Below are 23,476 nucleotides of genomic sequence, written 5' to 3'. Positions count from 1 at the left end.
CCTGGCTGCTCGGGGCACGTGTTGCACTGATGGTATCTTTTCTTGTGCCGATTTTTAAAGCATCCCTTGCACCGTTTTTGGCTCTTTACCTTCTTGGCATTTTGGGGAACTTAACTGGGGAAATGTTGCCCTGGCACCATGTGTGTGGCCTCGCTTCCAAAAGTACTGGGGCCCTCCCCTTCCTGATCTCCAAATAGAAGGGACTTTATTACCACCTTTTGAAATTCCAGGAAAGTTCCCTGCTGGCCTGAAGATCTGAATAGCACGTAAGCATTATACAATGCTATTTGCATGATGTGCACGGCCAGCTTCTTGTACCACACCCTTGATTTCCGCATGGCATTGTATGGCTATAGCACTTGATCTGAGAGATCAACCCCTCCCATGTATTTATTGTAGTCAAGAATGCAATTGGGTTTGAAGGTCTCTGTACTGGTACCTTGTACAGGGACGGGGGTGTTGCTATGGCCATGTATTGTCAATATATGGACATCTCTCATGTCCTTATACCTGACCCACAATAGGTTGTCGCTGCATTGTGCCCTACTTTCACCTTTTCTGAGCTTTTGCCCGAGCAGTGACCTAGGGAGGCTTCTCTGGTTCTTGCGAACTGTGCCGCATGCCACTGTACTTCTGGAAGCAAGGCTCTTAAAGTAGTACGCTGGTATAGTAATTATCCAGGTAGAGGTGGTAGCCCTTATCCAGCAGTGGATGCACCAAATCCCACACTATTTTGCCGTTAACTCCCATGAAGAGGGGGCATTCTGGGGGATGAATAGTGTTGTCCTTCCCTTCATATATCTTAAATTTGTAGGTCTACCCTGAGTACTTTCGCACAGCTTATAATCTATCCATCTAATCTATCTATCTAATCTATCTACACCACTCTCGACACAACCGCGGGATCATAGTGAAAATGGTCACCAGTGTAATATGATTGGCCTGTCACAACTGACAGACCAATCATAGCAATCGCCGACGAGGGACCAGTTTAAATTGGTCCCTCTGTGATGTATAGTAATTGGCTGCTGTCATGGACAGCAGCCAATCAGTTGTTTTCACTCCCCCCGAGGTGAGTCCGTCAGTTTGCGTTAACAGGACAATGCCTGTGACTGACTATTACGTCACATAGCGTTAAGGGGCTAAGTAGGTGTATTGTTACTGTCGTCTTTGAGGATATAAGATGTTGTACCAATCTGCTGACTACTAGGAAAGCGTTTTCATATGATCCAAACTGAAATAACTAGAACATCTGCTGAGTACAGCCGCTATAGTTATCCGGCTTTTGTGCGTGACAGTTATTGTTTTTCTTTTCCCTTTTTTTTTTTTTCTTTTTTGCTGTTTGCAAATACTCTTGGGAGGATTTGACAGAGTTGGTGTAGAAAATTGGTCATGATCCAGAAGGTGCGTTCCTCACCACCATGACAAATACTTCAGTTAGAATGTGCGCCAAAGCAAATATCTATCATTTTGCAAGTTTTGCTTTTATTGTGGCTTTTACAAGGTGAACAACTGAATACCATAGGATAACAAACTGTATGGCCTTGTTCACACAGTGCAGATTTGCTGAAAATTTTTCATGCATTTTTTCAAGTCCAAAACTAGAAATGGATCCGGGAGAGCAGACCTTTTAAGACCTTCCTTTAGGCCATGTTCCCACGTAGCGTAAACTCTGCAGAATTGACAGTAGCAGCAAAGTGGATGAGATTAAAAAAAATCTCATGCCCACGCTGCGGAAAAAAACTTTATGGGTTTTCCCCACTGAATTCAATGGGGATACAAAACTCGCAACAGAAAGCCAAGTTTTGCAGCTTAATCGAAGCGATTACGCCGCAAAAAAACGCAAGTCCGGGGAAAAACAAATCATACTTAACCAGAACGCTCTACTTATTCCTGCAGTCCAGCCTCCTGGGATGACGTTTCACCCCATGTGACCGCTGCAGCCAATCACAGGCTGCAGCGTCGCATGGCCTGCAACGTCGTCCTAGTAGGCCGGACTATGCGCAGAGAAGATGGAGGAGGGAAGTATGAGCTCTTCCACAGCGGAGATTCTGTACGAACGCACCACAATGTGGTGCGAGTTCCAGGTGGGATACGCTACGTGGTTTTTACGCAGCTAATTCAACCCAAGGGAATCTGGCCTTATATATTTCTTCTGTTTTTAGGTTCTGTTTCTGGTTTTGACTTAAATAAATATATGCAAAATCTTCAGCAAATCAGCACTGTGTGAACAAGGGCTTGTCCACACGTAACGGATTTGTTTCAGAAAATTTCCGCATCAACTAGCATGCATTCCGCAGTGGAAAATCCGCACCATTTCATGCGGTTTTTACGGCAGAAAATCGTGTGGATTTTTTTATTTTTTTTTCAAGGGCTGTGTGATGGTGATATTTCTTCATCCTGTGATGTCTTTTCCACCCCCTGTAAGAAATTCTGCAGCGTTTCCGCAGCAAATTACGCAGCACAACAGAACTTTTTTTCGCAGCGTGTGGATGACCTATCTTACACACCCACTTTGCTGCTACTGTATTCCACTGCGTATTTTCTGTCCAATTCCGTTATGCATGCACACGAACGTAAAAACGCCCGTAATTACGGCCCATAATTACAGGCCCATAGACTTTTATTGGCGACGGGTACCTTCCCGTGCCGTTGAAAAACATAGAACATGTCCTATTTCAGGCCGTAAGTATGGCACGGGCAGGCCCATAGAAGTCTATGGGGCTCCCGTAATTACGGGTGGCTACGTGTGTGCACCCTTAATTACGGGAGCGTTGCTAGGCGACGTCCGGGGATAGTCACTGTCCAGGGTGCTAAAAGAGTTAAACGATCAGTGCTGGATAGAGAGAAGGGGCTGCACTGATCGGCAGTAACTATTTCAGCACCCGGAACAGTGAGTACCATGCGTGGCGCTCACAATATAGATTTCTAATGTTTCCTTCAAAAACCCACAACAAAAACAGTTAATACTTACCCAGAACTCCCTGCTTCTTACTCCAGTCTGGCCTCCTGTGATGGCGTTTCATCCCATGTGACCGCTGCAGCCAATCACAGGCTGCAGTGGTCATATGGACTGCCGCGTCCTCCAGTGAGGTCGGACTGGATGTCAAAAGAGGGACGCATCACCAAGACAACGGCCGGGGTACGTCTGAGCTTCTTTTTTCCTTCTATCGCTGTGGAAACTCTGCCCGAAAGGGCTGCCCATAATCTCTATCCAGCACTGATAGAGAGTAGGGGCTGCCGATCAGAGCTGGATCGAGAGTAGAGGCAGATTTTGTTTCAGAAATATGAATGTAACCTTAATGTCGTGCTGCCAGATGATCGGACTGAAGTATATTTGATCCTATATATATATATATATATATATACTTTATTTACCTATGGGGTGAGAAACTACATGGCAGAGACCTATAGTAGTGTCAATAACCTCTAGGCTACGGCGTAGTTTGCACGTAATGCTGCCATTGCAGCCTACGTGTTTTTTTTCCTTGTCCTATCCATGGGATCATGGGGCATTAAATCGGGGTTACGATGTCTCAATGTGTTGCAGCTCACTTTGGCAGAGTTGTAAATTGATGATTTAATTTAGCTGATCCGAGCGCACATTTTTATCAAGAAGTCTGTCAGCATTTTTGCAACCGCCATCTTATGTATGTGTGTATGGTAGTTTTATTTCAGGCGAAAATGATTATTTTAGTACATCTATATAACCATTACACAATTGAAGCCGTATAGTATCCATATAAAAATGTATACTGCTTATTGAAAAACAAAGCGTAAACGCCTTTAGGCCTCATGCACATGAACGTAAAAACGCCCCTAATTATGGGCCCATAGACTTCTATTGGCCACGTGCCGTTGAAAAATATGGAACATGTCCTATTTCAGGCCGTAATAACGGCACGGGCAGGCCCATAGAAGTCTATGGGGCTCCCGTAATTACGGGAGGCTGTGTGTGCACCCATAATTACGGGAGCGATGCTAGGCGACGTCAGGGGATAGTCACTGTCCAGGGTGCTGAAAGAGTTAACTGATTGGCAGTAACTCTTTCAGCACGTGGGACAGTGACTACCGCTGGAGTTAATAGTATTAAAAGTTAACTTACCCAGAACTCCTGCTTCTTCCTCCAGTCCGGCCTCCCGGGATGACGTTTCATCCCATGTGACCGCTGCAGCCAATCACAGGCTGCAGCAGTCACATGGACTTCCGCGTCATCCAGGGAGGTCGGACTGGATGTCAAAAGAGGGACGTGTCACCAAGACAACGGTACGTATGAACTTCTTTTACCTTCAATCGCTGCCCCTTCTCTCTTTCCAGCACTGATAGAGAGAAGGGGCAGCCGATTAGTGCAGCAAAAACGGGTCCGTAAGTACGGGTGGAATACCGTGACAAAGGACCCGTAGTATTTACGGGAGGAAAAAAATACGTTCGTGTGCATGAGGCCTTAGTCTGTATAAATATGAGACTGTACTCCTATAAATAGTTCCCTACGTGTTGTTTTTTTTTTTTTTTTTTGTCTACCATGCAGCAATGTTTATTAGAGAAGTAAAAAGTTAAAATATGCGGACAAAGATTTTATGAAATGTGACTCCTCTAAAATATCTGTAAGGTGAATTTACTTCAGCAGTAGAACACATTCTGCTTTAAATGTGGCCATACCCATTAGATCGTTGGCCAACCATCTGATGTGTATGGTGGTGTCATGACTCATCCCCGACGGCAGATTCAGGGGAAAGAAGGATCGTCATTTGGGTTCTCAACACGCCTGATTATTTAAGGTGTCTGGCAGCAGTTTATTCCCCTCTCACTGTTGGGAGCACAAACATGCTCGGCTGAGCCAAGGGTGCATGTGTATGGGGGAGGGGGGTCTGGAGGCCAACCGAGCGTTGGGCCCTGCAGCTATCTAGAGTGTATGGCCACTTTTACTGCTGGTTACAGTGCAGCTTTAGTTATCTGTTGTCCAATATGACTTCAGCATAAATGAATGTTTAACTACTGCACCAGAACCACACTTTTACATTGAGAAATATTTAATTCAATGCCAGGTAGTTTTGGCTAGCATTATTGAAACTTGTTTAAAAGGATTCTTGAGCTTATATTTGCTCATATTCTAAGGCCTAATGCACAAGACCGTGGTGATTTTGTGGTCCGCAAAACCACGGATCCGTTGTCTGCATTTGCGGTTCATTTTTCCGCCAAAAAACTTTTGTAGCGCATCAGTGTGTCCTCAGTATTCATGGAGCCTCCAAAAATAGAGGGCTGGAACCCCCTGAGTACGTCACATAATCCGTAAATACGACCGTCCCATAATCCGTAAATACGACAGTAAAGTGACATGTCCTGAGTTCTTGCAGCCCCCACATGGATCCGTGAACATCAGTCGTGTGCATGGGGTTATATAAATGAATGAGTCCGTGGGCTATCCGTAAAATTGCGCATAGCACAAGGACAAAAAAAAAAACCATGGTCGTGTACATTAGGCCTAAATGAGAAGCAGAAGCTGAGCGTGGCCAAATGAGTGAACAACCATGTAATAGATGGTCACACTGAGCCACCGTCTGTTTCCGAGAGTCCCATTATTTAACATGAAAAGTGACTACGCATGTGCAGCCAACTCTCTGGCCAAAGATCGTATTTGACCAGAAACATTAAATGAGTTATTTCTCTTGACTTCCCCATAAACATGCATGTCCTTCTTTGCCATGATATCGATCATCGGGGGAGAGTCAGGTGGTCCCCATACACATTAGATCGTGGGCTGATCCCACTGAAATCAGCTGGTCTGACTGCAACCACTTTATCTGTCACATCAGCTTAGTTCTCGATTTGTGTTTATGGCCACCTTCACCAGTATATCGGTCATGATATTTTCCTATTACATAAAATCTTATTCCAGCTAAATTTTCCTACGAGAAGTACGTATTTATTCATGGACTTCTAGCCGATCAGAAGACTCTGTATTAATAGGTTAACTGTTTGGCTGGGTTCACACGACCTATTTTCAGGCGTAAACGAGGCGTTTTACGCCTCGAATTACGCCTGAAAACTCGGCTCAAATACGTCGGCAAACATCTGCCCATTCATTTCAATGGGTTTGCCGACAACCTGTAATTTTACGCGTCGCTGTCAAAAGACAGCGCGTAAAATAACAGCGTCGTCAAAGAAGTGCAAGACACTTCTTGGGACGTAATTTGAGCCGTTTTTCATTGACTTCAATGAAGAACAGCTCCAAATTACGGCCGTAATTGACGCCTCGCAAAACGCAAGTACGAGCAATTACGTCTGAAATGCAGGAGCTGTTTTCTCCTGAAAACAGCTCCGTAATTTCAGCCATAATTGTCGATATCGTGCGCACATACCCTTTGTCTCAAACTTTTTCTTGCCAAAGAATGTTGTTCTAAAGCGGACCATAGATGTTAGATGTTTTTCCTAAGTGGATGATGTTCATTTTAACAGATTTGTTCTACATGTCTATTTGTAAGGGCTGATGGCCCCCCAAAAAACATGGATCGGATAGGTTAGATTTCAACTTGTTCAAATCCTATTATTACTGCCCCCCCAGTCAGGTCTGATAGCTGTTCCCGCGATTGTTTATCTGATGGCTAATGTATATCTAAAGCCGGTATAACTATAGCCATTCTTATCATTCTGCAAGGCTCATGCAGGCAACTGGTGGACAAGAGAGCAGTGTCACTCCAGTTTTTTGGGCACACCCAACGTTCTGTTTCATCTGAGATTCCTTTTGAAATATAATTAACTACTTAAGTTTATTAAATGGGAGTAAACAAAGAACAGCAGTCTTTTTGTCAACTAGTTTAATAAGGCCGCTAAATAATGGTGGGGATGGGTGGACTGACATTAGATGAACCTCTTCATGGTTTGCTATTTATCACATTTAATCTGGAAAACTGTAGATTGTTTTTCTGTGTGTTCAGTTTAGCATTTATCTCTCAACATGCAACTTCTATATGAATAATAATTATGGAATCACAGTACTTTGAGCGTTAAAGCCTCATGCACACAACCGTAAAGGTTTTTACTGTTCACAAATACCGATACACATCCGTAGCAGTTCGCAATTGCCGAAGCGCCTATAGACTTCCATGCGAGAGTCCGTGCTGTAATTGCGGACAATAGGACATGTTCTATATTTTGCGTGTCATTTCTACGGCCCGGACACAAATCAGCAAATATACGGAAATGTGTCCGTGGCCAATAGAAATGAATGGGTTCTCAATTTAATCAGTATTTATGTACTCGTAATTACGGATAACCACTACGGCCATGTGCATGGGGCCTGACTGAAACTTTGGATTGTCAGTCCAAAGCAATTTACTAGGTAACTTTTTGGGGCTTAGATTTTATTTTGCACCAGATTTGGCCAATTATTTTCGGAGTGTGGTATTCCAGCGATCTATGTAGTCCTCCCAACACCTTGTCACATAGTTTCTTCTGCTGCTGTTCAGCTACCATGCTTGGTGGCATAACCAGAGCTGGCCCAAGAACCTCGCTTTGGTACATATACAGAACCCTTTAATATACTCTATCTTCATATGCACATTAATGGCAAACATCTATGAAGATGAATGTGAAGAAACAAAAATTATCCGAATAAGGAATAGTTGCAATATTTATTTCTCTTGCTTATGTAGCGCCAACATATTCCACAGTTTTGTGCAGATGATGTCATCACTCACTACCCTTAGCAGGGTTCCCAATCTAAATTCCCCATCAGTATGTTCTTGGAGTTTGGGAGGAAACCCATGCGAAAGTAAGAAGAACATACAAACTCCATGCAGATGTTGTCCTTGGTTGGATTCTTCACCCCGGTGCTGCATGGCAACTGTGCTGACCACTGAGCCACTTTATTTATGTATGCCATTAAAGTGTACCTATTTTAAGACCAAATAAAAGTGGTTGCCTGGGACATTTAAAGACAGGCTGCAGGGAGGGGAAGTGATAAAATAACAAAATGAGTAATAATCACCTTGTAAATCCAGCGCCGGTCCAGTGGTCTCCACCGGTCTGTTTATTTACTGGAAGTGTTGACATTCCGTTCCATCCATGTGACTGCTGCAGTCAATCGCTGGCCTCAGCGGTGATGCTGGCAAAAACAGGGTGTCGTCGCTATAGCCAGTGATTTGGCCGCAGCAGTCACGTGAATGGAACGGGAATGTCATCAATTCCTGTAAAAATTACAGACCGGTGGAGGCCATAATGGGTCTTTTAGTTTCTTTCTCCCTGCATCGGCAAATCTACACTAAATTGTGTGAATTTTGGTGTGCATTTCCCAGCGGTAAATCAGCGGTTATGTGTGATGACACGTCATCGCTGGAGCCTCTATGTACAGAGATTGAGAAAAGCCTTGCCATGGGAGGGGAGTGTAGTGTTCTTATTTTGACCTATCTGGACTTGCGGATATGGCTGCGGACCCACTGGTAATCTGCAACAAAAAGATTTTATTGCAGATTTCTTTCGCCTTTGAATTCAATGGAGAAAATCTGTAACAAATCTGTGCACTTTACGCAGCACAAATTTACTTGCATCGCACTGCAGGTCAATGAGCTTGTTAAAATCGTATCCACTTTGCTGGTACTGTATTCCTGTCTATTTTCCATCCGCAAATCCAGACGGAAAATCACGTCACACTGCAAGAAAGTGTGACGTGTGCTTATTGTCTGAGCGTAACTAGAAAATGCTCCGTAGAGTCTTTCCACTTGGAATCAAAAATCCACTATTAACCCGTTGGTGACCGCCAATACGCCTTTTCACGGCGGCCTCTAACGGGCTTTATTCTGATGCATATGCCTTTTTACGGCACTGCATCAGGATAAGTAAACAGAGCAGGGAACCGTCAAATCTCCCTGCTCTCAGCTGCCAGAGGTAGCTGAGAGCTGGGGGCGTCCCTGCTCTGCCATGTGAGATCGATATAAATATCGATCTCACCCGTTTAACCCCTCAGATGCGGTGCACAATAGCGTGCACCGCATCTGAGTGGTTTTGGAGAGAGGGAGGGAGCTCCCTCTCTCCCCCACCAACACCCGGCGATACGATTGCCGAGTGTCTGTGTCTCCAATGGCAGCCGGGGGCCTAATAAAAGCCCCCAGGTCTGCCTGTAGCGAATGCCTGCTAGATCATGCCGGAGGCATTAGGAATAATAGACCCCTAATGGGGCTATTCACATGACCGATTTTTTTGACGGCCGGGAAAACCGGCCGTCAAAAAATAGGACATTCTCTATCTTCGCCCGGGTACCCGGCCGCCCGGCTCCCATAGAAGTCTATGGGGCCGGGTAATACACGGCCATCACCGGGATGTGTCCCGAGTGATGGCCGGGTTTTCCGGAGCTTGCGCTCTATCTCCTCCTCCTCACAGCGCAGAGTGCATGTGAGGAGGAGGAGTTGATGCCATTCTGCCGAATGGCATCGCTGTACACTGTGTGGCAGGGCCGGGGTGTACAGCAGGTGGAAGGGAGCGCTGCGCTGGCTCCCTTCCCCTGCTTGTTTTAAAAGCACCCTGGCCCGGCGACACCTTCGATGGCGCCGCTATCAGCTGCAGCTGCTGCTGCTGCGGCTGCTACTACTGTAGCGACGCCACTATAGCAGAGCGGGGAGGTATCTCCCCGCTCTGCTATGTGCTAGCCGCACTTTAGCTCCTTGAAGGATCGGAATCCCCGTGTTTTCGGGGATTCCGCTCCTGGACAGAGCGCTTGATGTCTCTGTCCATATCTGGGCAGTGACATCAGGGGAAACTCCTGAAGCGGAATCCCCGAACACATGGGGATTCCCCTTCAGGAGTTGCCGCTGATGTCACTGTCCGGATCTGCCCGGCCCGGCACGGATGCAAAACTTAATGCAAACCGGCCGGGCAAAATGGCCGATTTTACCGGCCGACACTCGGGCTCGGGAACGACCCGGTCGTGTGAATCAATGCTTTACTATTAAAAAAATAAAATAAAGTAAAAAAGTTACACATATTTGGTATCGCTGCGTCCGTAACGACCCCGACTATGAATCTATTACATTATTTAACCCGCACGGTGAACGCTGTAAAAAATTAAATAAAAAACTATGGAAAAATTGCTGTTTTCTGTGAATCCTGACTTAAAAAAAATGTGATAAAAAGTGATCAAAAAGTCACATCTACTCCAAAATGGTACCAATAAAAACTACAAGTCCTCCCGCAAAAAAAAAAGCCCTCATACAACCGCATCGGCGAAAAAATAAAAATGTTTCGGCTCTTCAAATATGGAGACACAAAAACAAATAATTTTGAAAAAAAAAGCGTTTTTACTGTGTAAAAGTAGTAAAACATACGATTGCAACGATACCAAATTTGTATAGTTTTTGTAACAACCCGCTGAATAAACTTATTGTGTTATTTATATCACACGGTAAACGGCATAGATTTAAGACGCAAAAAAGAGTGGCGAAATTTCATGTTTTTTTCTATTCCCCTCCCCCCCCCCCAAAAAAAAAGTTACTAAAAGTTAATCCATAAATATGTCCCCCTAAATGGTGCTATTAAAAAATACAACTCGTCCCGCAAAAAACAAGACCTTATACAGCTCTGTCGACGCAAAAATAAAAAGGTTATAGCTCTTGGAATGTGACGATGGAAAAACGTAAAAAATGGCGTGGTCATTAAGGTTTAAAATAGGCTGGTCATTAAGGGGTTAAATATACGTAATATAAAAACCCTTTACATTCTATTCAGCTATTTCTTCGTGTTAACTGTTTTTGCGTCCCGTTTTTTCCAAAAGTGACAACCGGAAATGCAGCCATTACATCTACTAAGTGGGGTTTTTTCACCAAAGACCCCTGTTGTGGCAGCCGCCACATTAGGCGGATAATGAAGGGAGAGGTGGCAACGCACCCAGAGGACTCCCGTTCTCGACATGCAAATCTAGAGCTGGGATATGCCATATGTCTTGGATGGGAATAATCCTTTGAGCATATATATATACCTTGTCATTATTCACTCACCTATGACACTTCTGTATAGAGGGGAACAATGCCCATCCTATTTGGATACTTATTGATGGTTTAATTGAAGGAAAAGTAATAGCAATTTGACTTCCAGAGACACAGAGAGCGTCTGTCTCTCACTTGTATATATTCAAAGCTGCTGGAAGTAAGCGAGTCAGTGGTTCTCCTGCTCTGGAAGCTGACACTGTGATGTCTGCTCAGGTACTTGCTTTTTTATACTCATTGATACAGCCAAAATCTGATCTCTGGCAGTTTGATCCTCCAACGTCCCCGACGAGGTTTGAATTGGCTGGCATTGCTAGAAAAGGTACAGTAATAGATTCTCCTCTATATGTAATCTCTACATCTGCCCTGACAAGTTTCTGTGTATATGCAAGATAATGCGTTAGATTTATTAGAACTGACGTACCTGCTATTAGCCTGAATTTTTACAGGGTAATAAGGTGCCTCCCTTTTGGGGAATATTTTACCTGCTTCTGTATAATGCCGGTTATACTTCGTGGTATTCATGTACTTTAATCCGTGGCCCCTTTTACCAACAAATGCCTTTAGTCTCCGTAAAAGGGGCAAATAATGGGTATTTGCTATAACTGGCACAGCTACTAATTTGAGGTTTACGTCTGCACACCAGCACAACTTGGGTATCGCAAGCTTACAATATCAACCTTTTTCTAATTTTAGTTATTCATTTTATTTATGGCGAGCATAAACCGAAGTAATTTTTTTGTATAATATTTAATGTTCTTTTCTCTAGATCCCAATTATCTCATGGCCAACGAACGCATGAATCTCATGAATATGGCAAAGCTGAGTATAAAGGGTTTGATTGAGTCGGCTCTGAATCTGGGTCGTACCCTGGACTCGGACTATGCACCTTTGCAGCAGTTCTTTGTGGTGATGGAGCACTGCTTGAAACATGGATTAAAAGGTAAGAACGCAGCCACCTTCTGTAGAGATCTTGAAAGCTGAGGAGATTACAATTCTCTTAGATTAGGCTACAAGATGTGTGCACACTTTATTGTGATCAGATGTTCTGTACACCAACTTTTCCATCGTAATTGACAACTGCAGAATTGTTTTCTTCGTCATTTGCTATAGTTTATAGACTTCATGCAGTGGGAAGGGGTTTCATTTTATATGCTATCATTTTCTAGGTAAGAAGACGTTTCTAGGGCAGAATAAATCCTTCTGGGGACCTTTGGAACTGGTGGAAAAGCTTGTACCAGAAGCAGCAGAGATCACCGCTAGTGTAAAGGACCTACCTGGCCTCAGGTAATTGGGGAATTCTCATAATTTAATGTTATGGCATATAGTTAGGTCCTACTTCGGGGACCCTGCTGATCTGGATGACTAACAAAGAGTTGCAGGTCCCTTCATCATTTCCTCCTGCGCAGTGGCACTACCGGCAACCCGCTGTTCAGGGAACTGAAATACCACTCCATTTTAAGGATTGTGGGCTGTCAGTCGGACTGCCAGAGATCGGTATGTGATGGTATAGCCTAGTAATAAGTCATCACTTACTTTGCTGGGAGAACACCTTTAAGGGATTACTATGTAGTATGTGGTATTTGTTTTTAGCATCGTTCTTAGTCCCAGTTCACAGAGTTATTTGGCGCTGATTTTGAAGCGGAAACCGCGTCCGAATCGGCACCAAAAATGGCTGACATTGCCTCTTATTAATTTCAATGGGAGGCGGAGGCAATTTGTTTTTTCCCGGGCGGCTTCTAGTTGCTTGCAGGGGAAAAAAAGCAGCATGTCCTTTCTTGCCGTGGTTCCGCCTCTGACTTCCCACTGAAACAAATGGGAGGCAGAAAAGGCGTGTTTCACTGTAAAACACTGTGAAAGCCGGTGCAAAAAAAAAGCGCAGGCAGGTCAAAAAAAGGTCAAAATTTCTTCAGGAATTTTGAGGCAGATTTTTGTTTTTTCTGCCTGCAAAATACTCTGTGCGAACTAGGCCTTATTGTCCATATTTATTTTAACATTAAATCATACAATGTTTACTTAAACCCATATGTATGTGATCTGCGAGTGGTTAGGCCTCATTCACACGACAGGGTCCGAGTGTCGGCCGGGAAAATCGGCCGTTTTTGGCCGATTTTCCCGGCCGGTTTGCATCCGTTCCGATTCCGTTCCGGGCCGAGTTGCCGTTTTTACCGGCCGATTTGGACCCGATTTGCATCCTTTTTTTCCCTGTCCGTTTTAAAATCGGATGAATTTCATTTAAATTTGTTGCCACACACAGCCCTTTGTAGATAATGCCACAGCCCCCCTGGTAGGTAATGCCACCCAGCCCCCTGTAGGTGATGCCACCCAGCCCCCTGTAGGTGATGCCACCCACCAGCCCCCTGTAGGTGATGCCACCCACCAGCCCCCTGTAGGCGATGCCACCCACCAGCCCCCTGTAGGCGATGCCACCCACCAGCCCCCTGTAGGCGATGCCACCCACCAGCCCCCTGTAGGCGATGCCACCCACCAGCCCCCTGTAGGCGATGCCACCCACCAGCCCCCTGTAGGCGATGCCACCCACCAGCCCCCTGTAGGCGATGCCACCCACCAGCCCCCTGTAGGCGATGCCACCCACCAGCCCCCTGTAGGCGATGCCACCCACCAGCCCCCTGTAGGCGATGCCACCCACCAGCCCCCTGTAGGCGATGCCACCCACCAGCCCCCTGTAGGCGATGCCACCCACCAGCCCCCTGTAGGCGATGCCACCCACCAGCCCCCTGTAGGCGATGCCACCCACCAGCCCCCTGTAGGCGATGCCACCCACCAGCCCCCTGTAGGCGATGCCACCCACCAGCCCCCTGTAGGCGATGCCACCCACCAGCCCCCTGTAGGCGATGCCACCCACCAGCCCCCTGTAGGCGATGCCACCCACCAGCCCCCTGTAGGCGATGCCACCCACCTGCCCCCTGTAGGCGATGCCACCCACCTGCCCCCTGTAGGCGATGCCACCCACCTGCCCCCTGTAGGCGATGCCACCCACCTGCCCCCTGTAGGCGATGCCACCCACCTGCCCCCTGTAGGCGATGCCACCCACCTGCCCCCTGTAGGCGATGCCACCCACCTGCCCCCTGTAGGCGATGCCACCCACCTGCCCCCTGTAGGCGATGCCACCCACCTGCCCCCTGTAGGCGATGCCACCCACCTGCCCCCTGTAGGCGATGCCACCCACCTGCCCCCTGTAGGCGATGCCACCCCCCTGCCCCCTGTAGGCGATGCCACCCCCCTGCCCCCTGTAGGCGATGCCACCCCCCTGCCCCCTGTAGGCGATGCCACCCCCCTGCCCCCTGTAGGCGATGCCACCCCCCCGCCCCCTGTAGGCGATGCCACCCCCCCTGCCCCCTGTAGGCGATGCCACCCACCCTGCCCCCTGTAGGTTGCACCCATCCCCCCCCCCTTCCAGGAGAAGTCACTGACTTCAATGTCCATATATGGATAGTGTAGTCACTGAATTCTCCTGAAGAGGAATTCCCTGCCACAGGTCGGGAATTCGCTTCAGAAGTGAGTGACGTCACTGTGTCCATATATGGACAGTGTAGTCACTCACTTCTCCTGTAGCGGAATCCCCGGCCATAGAGTCAGGGATTCCGCTGCAGAAGTACGTGACTTAGCTGTGTCCATATATGGACAGTGTAGTCACTCACTTCTCCTGTAGCGGCATCCCCGGCCATAGAGTCGGGGATTCCGCTGCAGAAGTGCGTGACTTCGCTGTGTCCATATATGGACAGTGTAGTCACTCACTTCGCCTGTACCGGCATCCCCGGCCATAGTCGGGGATTCCGCTGCAGAAGTGCGTGACTTCGCTGTGTCCATATATGGACAGTGTAGTCATGCACTTCTCCTGTAGCGGCATCCCCGGCCATAGAGTTGGGGATTCCGCTGCAGAAGTGCGTGACTTCGCTGTGTCCATATATGGACAGTGTAGTCACGCACTTCTCCTGTAGCGGCATCCCTGGCCATAGAGTCGGGGATTCCGCTGCAGAAGTGAATGACTTCGCTGTGTCCATATCTGGACAGTGTAGTCACGCACTTCTCCTGTAGCGGAATCCCCAATCCCCGGCCGGGGATTGGGGATTCCGACTCCTACAGCGAGCAATAAAAGACCCTCCTCCTCCTCCTCCTCACATGCACTCTGAGGAGGAGAGAGAGTGCGCGAGCGACGGTAGACCCGGCCATCACTCGGGACACATTCCGGTGATGGCCGGGTATTACCCGGCCCCATAGACTTCTATGGGAGCCGGGCGGCCGGGCACCCGGCCGAAAATAGAGCATGTCCTATTTTTTGACGGCCGGTTTTCCCGGCCGTCAAAAAATCGGTCGTGTGAATAGCCCCATTAGGGGTCTATTATTCCTAATGCAGCCGGGTGCCGGCCGATTTATGAACGGCCGGCACCCGGCCGGGAAACCCTGTCGTGTGAATCCCGCCTTAGGTGATAATGGTTATAAAATGTTTTCTTAGCTATATAACTTTGTTTTTTGTACTGTATTGTTGTTAACTGCTCTTTTGTTGACAGGACACCCGTGGGCAGAGGCCGGGCCTGGCTGCGCTTAGCATTGATGCAGAAAAAGCTTTCCGAGTATATGAAAGCCCTAATTAATAGGAAGGACCTCATGAGGTAACATGACCATTGATTTTTCTTTCTAGATTAGAGGAAGTTCTCATTCATAGTCAGGTGCTGGTCTGGATGGACAGGTTGGCCTTCTCTTGGTGGAAATAAGTCCAAGTTAATGAGAGAACGAAAAACTCTGGTTTAACATTTTTATGAGTTTGTGATTTTTATTTTTTTGCTTTTAGTAACCTTCCGCATTACTGTGATTATGGCATGCATGTGATGAAGTAGGTTAGTCAGTTACTTGGCTCTTAGCTCCTCTTGTGTATATTTGCCTCTGGTCATTGCTGATAACAGTCGCCAGTGATGCATCTTACATATCTGCTATCAAATGCAAAACAAATTCCACATTCTGAACTTTGTGTTTGAGTGGTGGGTGACAGGTTATTAACCTTATTAGGCTAAGTTCACATCTCGTTTTTACTGCACGTCTGACGTGCACGTTTTGACATGAAAGAACAGTGTCAAAATGTGTACCGCAGCGTGAGCGTTGATTTCTATAGTCAGGATGGGTGACCTAATAGTGTCGTTTGTGCATACGTTTTGTGTGCTTACGTTCTATACTTTTTTTTTTCTTTTTCCCATGTACTGAAAAGTGTAGTCTACTATGTTTTCCGGGACTTTTCCAAAACTTCTACCACACGCATACATTTTTATTTGTATTGAAGTCAATGGTGACATATGGATGACGTATGCAATCTTAAACCCTATGTTTGCATACATAAAACGTATACGTTTTTGTCACCATATATGGGAAATCTTGACTTTATAAAGTTTGATTTAGCTAAAAAACAAAAAAAGTCGACGTTTTTAGAAGTAAGAACGGACACAAACGTGTAGTACAAAAAAAGTAAGCCTATGTTACAAATGCATACGTTTTTGTAACTTTAAAAACGTATACGTCGTCGTATACCACAGACGTGTGCACAAAACCAGATGTGAACTTTGCCTTAGTTGAAAATCAAATGCTTCAAAAGATGGTTTTACAATATCCATTACAATTGTTGTAAAAGCTCACATCTATTTATACTTTTATTCCTGTCTAAGTTTACAGTATTTCTTTTTTATGTAAATTTAGGGCATTATAATGCCATGTGACTATGATCAAACAGTAAGTTTACACGGTAATTTTATGTCGCTATGAATTATTGCACGCTTGTGCCATAACTTGGAGCAACACAAATAATCACGTCCACCATTGTGTTTGCGTCTCTGTCCATCAGCCATGTGGAATTGAACCGTGTAAAATCGTGTTGACCGATTTTCTTCTTGTTGCAGTGAATTCTATGAGCCCAATGCACTAATGATGGAAGAGGAAGGGGCCATCATTTCTGGCCTTTTAGTTGGACTCAATGTGATTGATGCTAATTTTTGTATGAAGGGGGAAGACCTTGATTCACAGGTATGCACTCCGGTATCCTCCTGTAACTGATAAAGCAATCTTATTATAAGCTGGTACATCTCTCCAAAAAGTTTTAAAGTAGTTTATCTGGATGCTTTTAAAACCGGCAGCAGGGGATGGTGTAAAATAATAAACAGCCAATCACTGGCCTCAGTGGCTACATCACCGCTGAAATCAGCGATTGGCTGCAGCGGAACACGACAGATGAACGGCACGTGATTGCAGGAGCTTCTGGAGCCGTGAGCAGGTGCTTCAGTGTGGCGGGGGGGGGGGAGTATCCGCCAGTTTATTATTCTATACCATCCCCTGCCCTGCTGCTGATATTAAATAAGTCCTGGATAACCCTTTTAAGTGATGACTGTGTTATGCTTTGCGGTTAAGAATTATTTTGTGTCTCCTTGAAGCATTTTATTATTAATATGGTAATCACCGCAGTGATCTGGAAGAACTAACAGTCACTGTTTTTGTTCAACTTTCAGGTTGGAGTGATTGATTTTTCAATGTACTTAAAGGAAGGTCCTATTGCCAAAAGCAGCGACGAGTAAGTGCGAATAATGCACCTAAGGATATGATAATTGTAGTTTCTACTGTTATAATAATCCACTTACACCTCAGGAGATATCCTAAATTTTTTAAGACCGATCTATTTTAGGTCCGCAGATTTGGGGAGGCAGGATGGCGAGAATTTATAAAAAAGGCGTACGCCTCTTAATTAATGTCACATTTGAAAATGTCTGACTATTTGAACTTCTTTTGTATTTCTGTGAATGTGTATTAGGCCTCATGCACACGGCCCGTGATTACAGGACAGGCGGCCGAGGAATGTCATCCGCGGGCCGTCTGCAAATCACAGACCGTGCACACATTGATTTCAGTGAGTCCAGATCGCAAATGCGGCCCGTATAATGACGTGTCCTATTTTTTTGCGGTCCGGGCTCCCGTCCAATGCATGGACCATGTAAACCACGGTCGTGTGCATGGGCCCAAAGAAATGAATAGGTCTGCAATTCATCCGCATTTTTGCAGATTAATTGCAGACGCAAAAACACGTTCGTGTGCATGGGGCCCTAATGTACAAACCCTGATTATCTAGGACTATGAACCTTGAACATACATTTACAGTTTATATCTAATGCTGAAGTAGATCAGCATGTACTCATTGTGAGTTCTAGGCTATAATATATTGCTGCATTCATAATTCTGCTGGCATTAGAGCTGAAATCTCCTAGATCTGGCTCTTTATATTTTAGAAAGTGTCGTTATTACAATAGGCACTGCACAGTAATCTGATGTGGGGGGGGGGGGGGCGGTCGTACTGCATATCGACGCTCAACGAAATTGTTGGGAATCTGTCAACACTATCCAATGACAACCAGCAGAATTCTGAATGCAGTGCTAAACTGTATTAACCCCTTACAGCCGCAGCCATTTTTCAGTTTTTCCTTTTTTCTTCCCCACATTCCAAAAGCCCTAACTTTTTTTTGTTTTATTTTCCCCTTGACATAGCCGAATGAGGGTTTGTTGTAGTTGTAGTGGTAGTTTTTCATGGCACCAATTATTCTAGCAGATAATGTACTGGGAAACGAAGAAATTTCTGCATGTGGTATTATTTTGTGGGTCAATATGATTACGTCAACACCAAAAAAAAATATATATATATATATATATATATATATATATATATATATATATATATATATATAATTTTTTTTCATTTTTTATATATATATATATATATATATACGTATATATAATAATTTTTTATTTTATATATTTTTTTTTAAACTACTTTCACTAAGAAAATTGAATGTTAAATTCCAAAAATTTGTCGCCATATTCGGAGAGCCATAACATTTTTATTTTTCCATTTATTAAGCTGTGCGATCGCAGGGTGCCTATTTGTTGTCGTGACAGCCTGGGGGATAAATGAAGGCCCCCAGGATTGCCATCTTTGTGCTCCTATTACAATATACTGTGCAAACAATCCAACGATTGCTGGTTCAAGTCTCCTAGGGAGTTTAATTAAAAAAAATATATATATTTTTTTAATACGTTTTTTAAAAAAACATTTACCCAAAAAGTAATGTAAAAAAAAAAACATAATTGGTATCAGCGCGTCCAGAAAAGTCAGAACTATTACAATCTAACATTATTTAACTTAAAGGCTGAATGCCGTAGAAAAAAAACAAAACACTTCATCTCTCAAAAAAAATTGGAGTTAAAAGTGATCAAAAAGTGGTATGTAACCCAAAATTGTACTAATAAAAACTACAACTCGTCCCGCAAAAAAAAGCTGATGGAAAAATAAAGTTATGGCTCTTAGAAGGTGAGGAGGGAAAAAACTAAATGAAAATTGGCCTGGTCATTAAAGAGTTAGAACATGCGTGTTCGTTATTTCTTTGCGATGTAGCGCTAACCTATTCTGAAGTAGTATGGGAGGAAACTGCAGCACTGAGAGAATGTGTTTGTATACGGGCCACATCCAAATTTCAGGCAGATGTAGAGACGTAAATAGGTTTAATCTTGGGACCCCAGAGCTATGTAAATAAAGTACCGGTATATATTCGAATTGTGGTTTACATACAAAACAAATGCTTCATATTAGGTATATGACTGTATATTCATTTTATGTCTAGAGATGTCCAGATAACTGCTATACTAGATCAGAAGAATTACGTAGAAGAGCTGAACAGACAGTTGAGGTACAGTATACAAATTTTACAACCAGCAGGATAACATTAAACTGGCGTGATTTGCATTAAGTGCCGTATTGCCTTCTTTTCAATCTGTAACTACGTTTATGTAAAATTATCAGAAAAGGTGTCCATACAGTAAAAGCACTACATCTTGAAGCGCCTGCATTTATTTGTAATGTATATATTTGTGGGTCATGGGCTGCTGAGCATGAATAATTTAAGGAATATTTAGTATTCCTGACAGAAGGAAGCCATACATTGCCCCAAGCAGACCAGTAATTCTAATTCCCTCCATTTATCCCATTATCCATGCCCTGCATAAAATCAACCTGAGGATACATTCACACGACTGAAAAACAGTAGAGTTCTATGGGTGTACTCACACGCCCGTTTTTTAAACGCCCAGTTTTCAAAAATGGGCCGTCAAAAAATTGGACATCTCCTATATTTGGTGACGGCCCCACGGCTCCCATAGAAGTCAATGGATCAGTTTTTACCAGCCTTTTTTTTTAGGAATTAATCCTTGTAACGGCCGGTGAAAACTGATCCTGGCCGAGGATTCCCCGCACACAGCGCTACTCTGAGCGCTGAGCCCGGGGAAGCCCTTGACATTACTGTCCATACATGGACAGTGATGTCGGGCTTTCAACAATGGAATCCCCGACCAGAGCATCGCAAGATCTCTGGCCGGAGACCCCAGTCTTGTAGATAGCACGCTTCCATATAGATGGCACCCCACTGCCTGAAGATAGCAACCCCTCCAGCCCCCGTAGATAGCGCCACTGTAGCTCCCTGTAGGAGCGGAATCCTTGGTGGCCAGACCCCGCTCTGGCAGGGGATGCCGCTCCTGGAAAAGCCCCCAGCGTCACTATCCATATATGGACAGTGGCGTCAAGGGGTTACTCCTGGAGCGGAAACCCCGGCCCGCTCTGGCAGGGGATTCAGCTCTCCTGAATTAACTGTCCATATACGGACAGACGTCAGGGGCTCTTCTATGGGCGGAATCCCCGGGAAGAGGGATTCCGCTCCCACAGTGAGCTTCTGTGGCGCTATCTACAAGGGGTGTGCTATCTACAGGGTGGGTGCTATGTGGGGGGTGGCGCTATCTACAATGGGCACTCTGTCCCTTTACATGTGGGCACTCTGTCCCTTTACATGTGGGCACTCTGTCCCTTTACATGTGGGCACTCTGTCCCTTTACATGTGGGCACTCTGTCCCTTTACATGTGAGCATCCTAAATGCAGTCAGCCGCAATACCTTTACGCCAAGATCCCAATCTAGCCACAATCTGCAAACAAGTGCTTGATGAAGGTCATAACTTGATCGAAACGTCGCACATGCATATTGGCATATAAATTATAATAAAAGACTTAAGACTTTCACTCCAATCTGGTGTGCTGAGTACTTATTATAAGGATAGATCTGTCTTCCTATTGGCCAAGAGGGTACACAAAAAAAATATTGTGGTGTTTTGGCTAATAGGAGTGATCAAAGAGTGCACTGGACTTAGTTATGGGTCTGGTGTATTCATGAGGCGAAAGCTCTCCCACCTCTTCTCACCTCTATCCGCCATCATTACAATGATTGACGGCTGGCTGCTGTATATCTGCCCTACACAGCAGCCCTTTCCCTGTATTGTACTTCTCTTACCTAGTGCAGCATATTCATCTGACCTATTACTACTTTATGTTCAACCCTTTAATTCTAAAATCTATTGTTCACTGCAAGCCAGTGCCAAAAAGTCGCATTGGGACCGTCATATTTAAATACCATAATACATTACACCACACTATGTTACTTACACATTGAACGCTTTGAGTGACTTTTTTTTTTTGTATGTTTATAAGCTAGTTGTGATTTGTCAAATATTCGCCTGTTGGAACTTGGAAGGATAGCTTATAGAATCGGTTCCCAACTATTTGTGTCTTGCGAGTCACTTTTAAATAGGAAAGGTAGTACTGAGCCACGCTGAGTAGTAAAAGCGAAAACCTCTACTTACGATATGGCTGAAGACCATGGCTTTTAATGTTCATTGTTCGTGATGTTGTTTCGATGGTAGGACCAAGTTCTAGTGATGCTATGGTTTCCATTCCACTAATGCACAAAAATACCTGCAGCTTCTGACCGCTTGGGAGCTACCTGAAGGGGGCGATCTGCTGCTTGTAGATATTGTCTTACAGTATAGTTACTTGCTATTTACTATAAAACTGCTACTCTATATCTATATGTATAATGTTTTTTAGAAGTAGTGATACAAATTTATTTTAGAGGTTCAAGAATAGGAAAGCACCACCAAATTATATTGGTATGTTTTAATGTTTTCCTTGATTTTGTTTTAGAAATGAATCTTTGTTTCCTTCAATGTATTACAGTGCCACTGTTAACAACTTGCAGACAAAGGTGGACGCATTAGAAAAATCCAACACCAAACTAACTGAGGAGGTATGTGGATCTCGGTTCACTAAAATGGCAATTCAGATGAAGCAATACAAAAAACTAAAAATTGAGCCCTTAACCACTTAATGACCAGGCCCGTTTGCACGTTAATGACCAAAGATTATTTTTTTGTTTTTTCACGGTCACATTCTTAGTCGTAACTTTTTTTTGTTCCGTTGACCTAGCCGTATAAGGGCTTGTTTATTTGCGGGACGAGTTGTATTTTTTAATAGCACCATTTTTGGGTGCATATAATATATTGATTAACTGTTTATTTTAGGAAAGAATTGAAAATAAAACGCTAATCCAGCATTGTTTTTCACGTTCTAAATTTACGCTGTTCACTATGCAAAATAAATAACCTGTTACCATTATTCTATGGGTCGGCACGATTACAGGGATACCAAATATCAAATATGTAAAGGTTTTATGTTTTCCTATGTTTGCAAAATAAAAACCCTTTAAAAAAAAAGAAATGTGTTTTTTTTTTTTTTTTTTTTTTTTGCTTTTTGCATCGCCGCGATTCAAGAGCTGTAATTTTTATTTTTTAGTCGATGTAGCCATATGCAGGCTTGTTTTTTTGCGGGACAAGGTGTAGTTTTCATTGGTAGTATTTTGGGGTATGTGGAACTTATTGATTTTATTTTATTTTTTATGGGAGGGAAAAAAAGGAATTTTGCATTTTTATTTTTTTTTACGCTGTTCACACGGCGGTTTAATGTACTAACTTTGTTTGAGTTGTTAAGATCGCGTCGATATTCTATATGTGTTTATTTTTATTTTTTTTACACTTTTACTAAATTTTGGGGAAAAAAGTGGTTTGATTTTATTTTTACTGTAATCCATTTTGTTTTTGTTTTTCCATAAACGTTATCTTTTTTTTTTTTTGTCCCACCAGGAGACTTCACCATGCGATCTGCTGATCGCTTATGCAATGCTTTGGTTTACTTAGTAGACCAAAGCATTATTGTCTGTCAGTTTAAAACTGACAGGCAATCTATTAGGCCATGCCTCTGGCCTAATAGGCAGTTGCTGAAGGCAGACCTTGGGGGCCTTTTTTCGGCCCCGGCTGCCATGGAAACCCAAAGGCGCCCGCAATTTCTTTGCGGGGGCACCGATGGGGTGACAGAGGGAGCTCCCTCCCTCTGTCAAACACAGATGCCGCTGTCGCTATTGACAGCGGCATCTAATGGGTTAAACTGCCAGAATCGGAGCGCACTTTGATTGCAGCAGGAGCCAGGCTGTGTATAACAGCCGTGCTCCTGCCGCTGATCGTGTGGGTACACTGGCATTGCCACGCAATCAGAGCGACTGATATCTGTCGCTATGCAGGAACTAAC

The 23,476-nt window shown here is 44.4% G+C and overlaps 1 protein-coding gene across 8 annotated transcripts in view; it reads left to right on the top strand.

Moving 5' to 3' along the window:
* Window positions 1–23,476, top strand: part of RUFY3 (RUN and FYVE domain containing 3) — a 105,104-nt gene that overhangs the window by 45,263 nt on the left and 36,365 nt on the right. For all 8 annotated transcript variants that reach the window (XM_075860729.1, XM_075860727.1, XM_075860726.1 and 5 more), the window contains exons 2-8: window positions 11,743–11,916; window positions 12,143–12,260; window positions 15,506–15,607; window positions 16,880–17,003; window positions 17,483–17,544; window positions 19,640–19,705; window positions 22,073–22,142. In XM_075860729.1, coding sequence (XP_075716844.1) covers window positions 11,743–11,916; window positions 12,143–12,260; window positions 15,506–15,607; window positions 16,880–17,003; window positions 17,483–17,544; window positions 19,640–19,705; window positions 22,073–22,142 — 716 coding nt within the window. The remainder of the gene's footprint in view (window positions 1–11,742; window positions 11,917–12,142; window positions 12,261–15,505; window positions 15,608–16,879; window positions 17,004–17,482; window positions 17,545–19,639; window positions 19,706–22,072; window positions 22,143–23,476) is intronic.

Source organism: Rhinoderma darwinii, chromosome 1 (assembly GCF_050947455.1).
Source record: "Rhinoderma darwinii isolate aRhiDar2 chromosome 1, aRhiDar2.hap1, whole genome shotgun sequence".
Lineage (NCBI taxonomy): Eukaryota > Metazoa > Chordata > Amphibia > Anura > Rhinodermatidae > Rhinoderma > Rhinoderma darwinii.
Note: the sequence above shows the minus strand (reverse complement) of the source record. Positions and strands in the feature narration are given on the sequence as shown.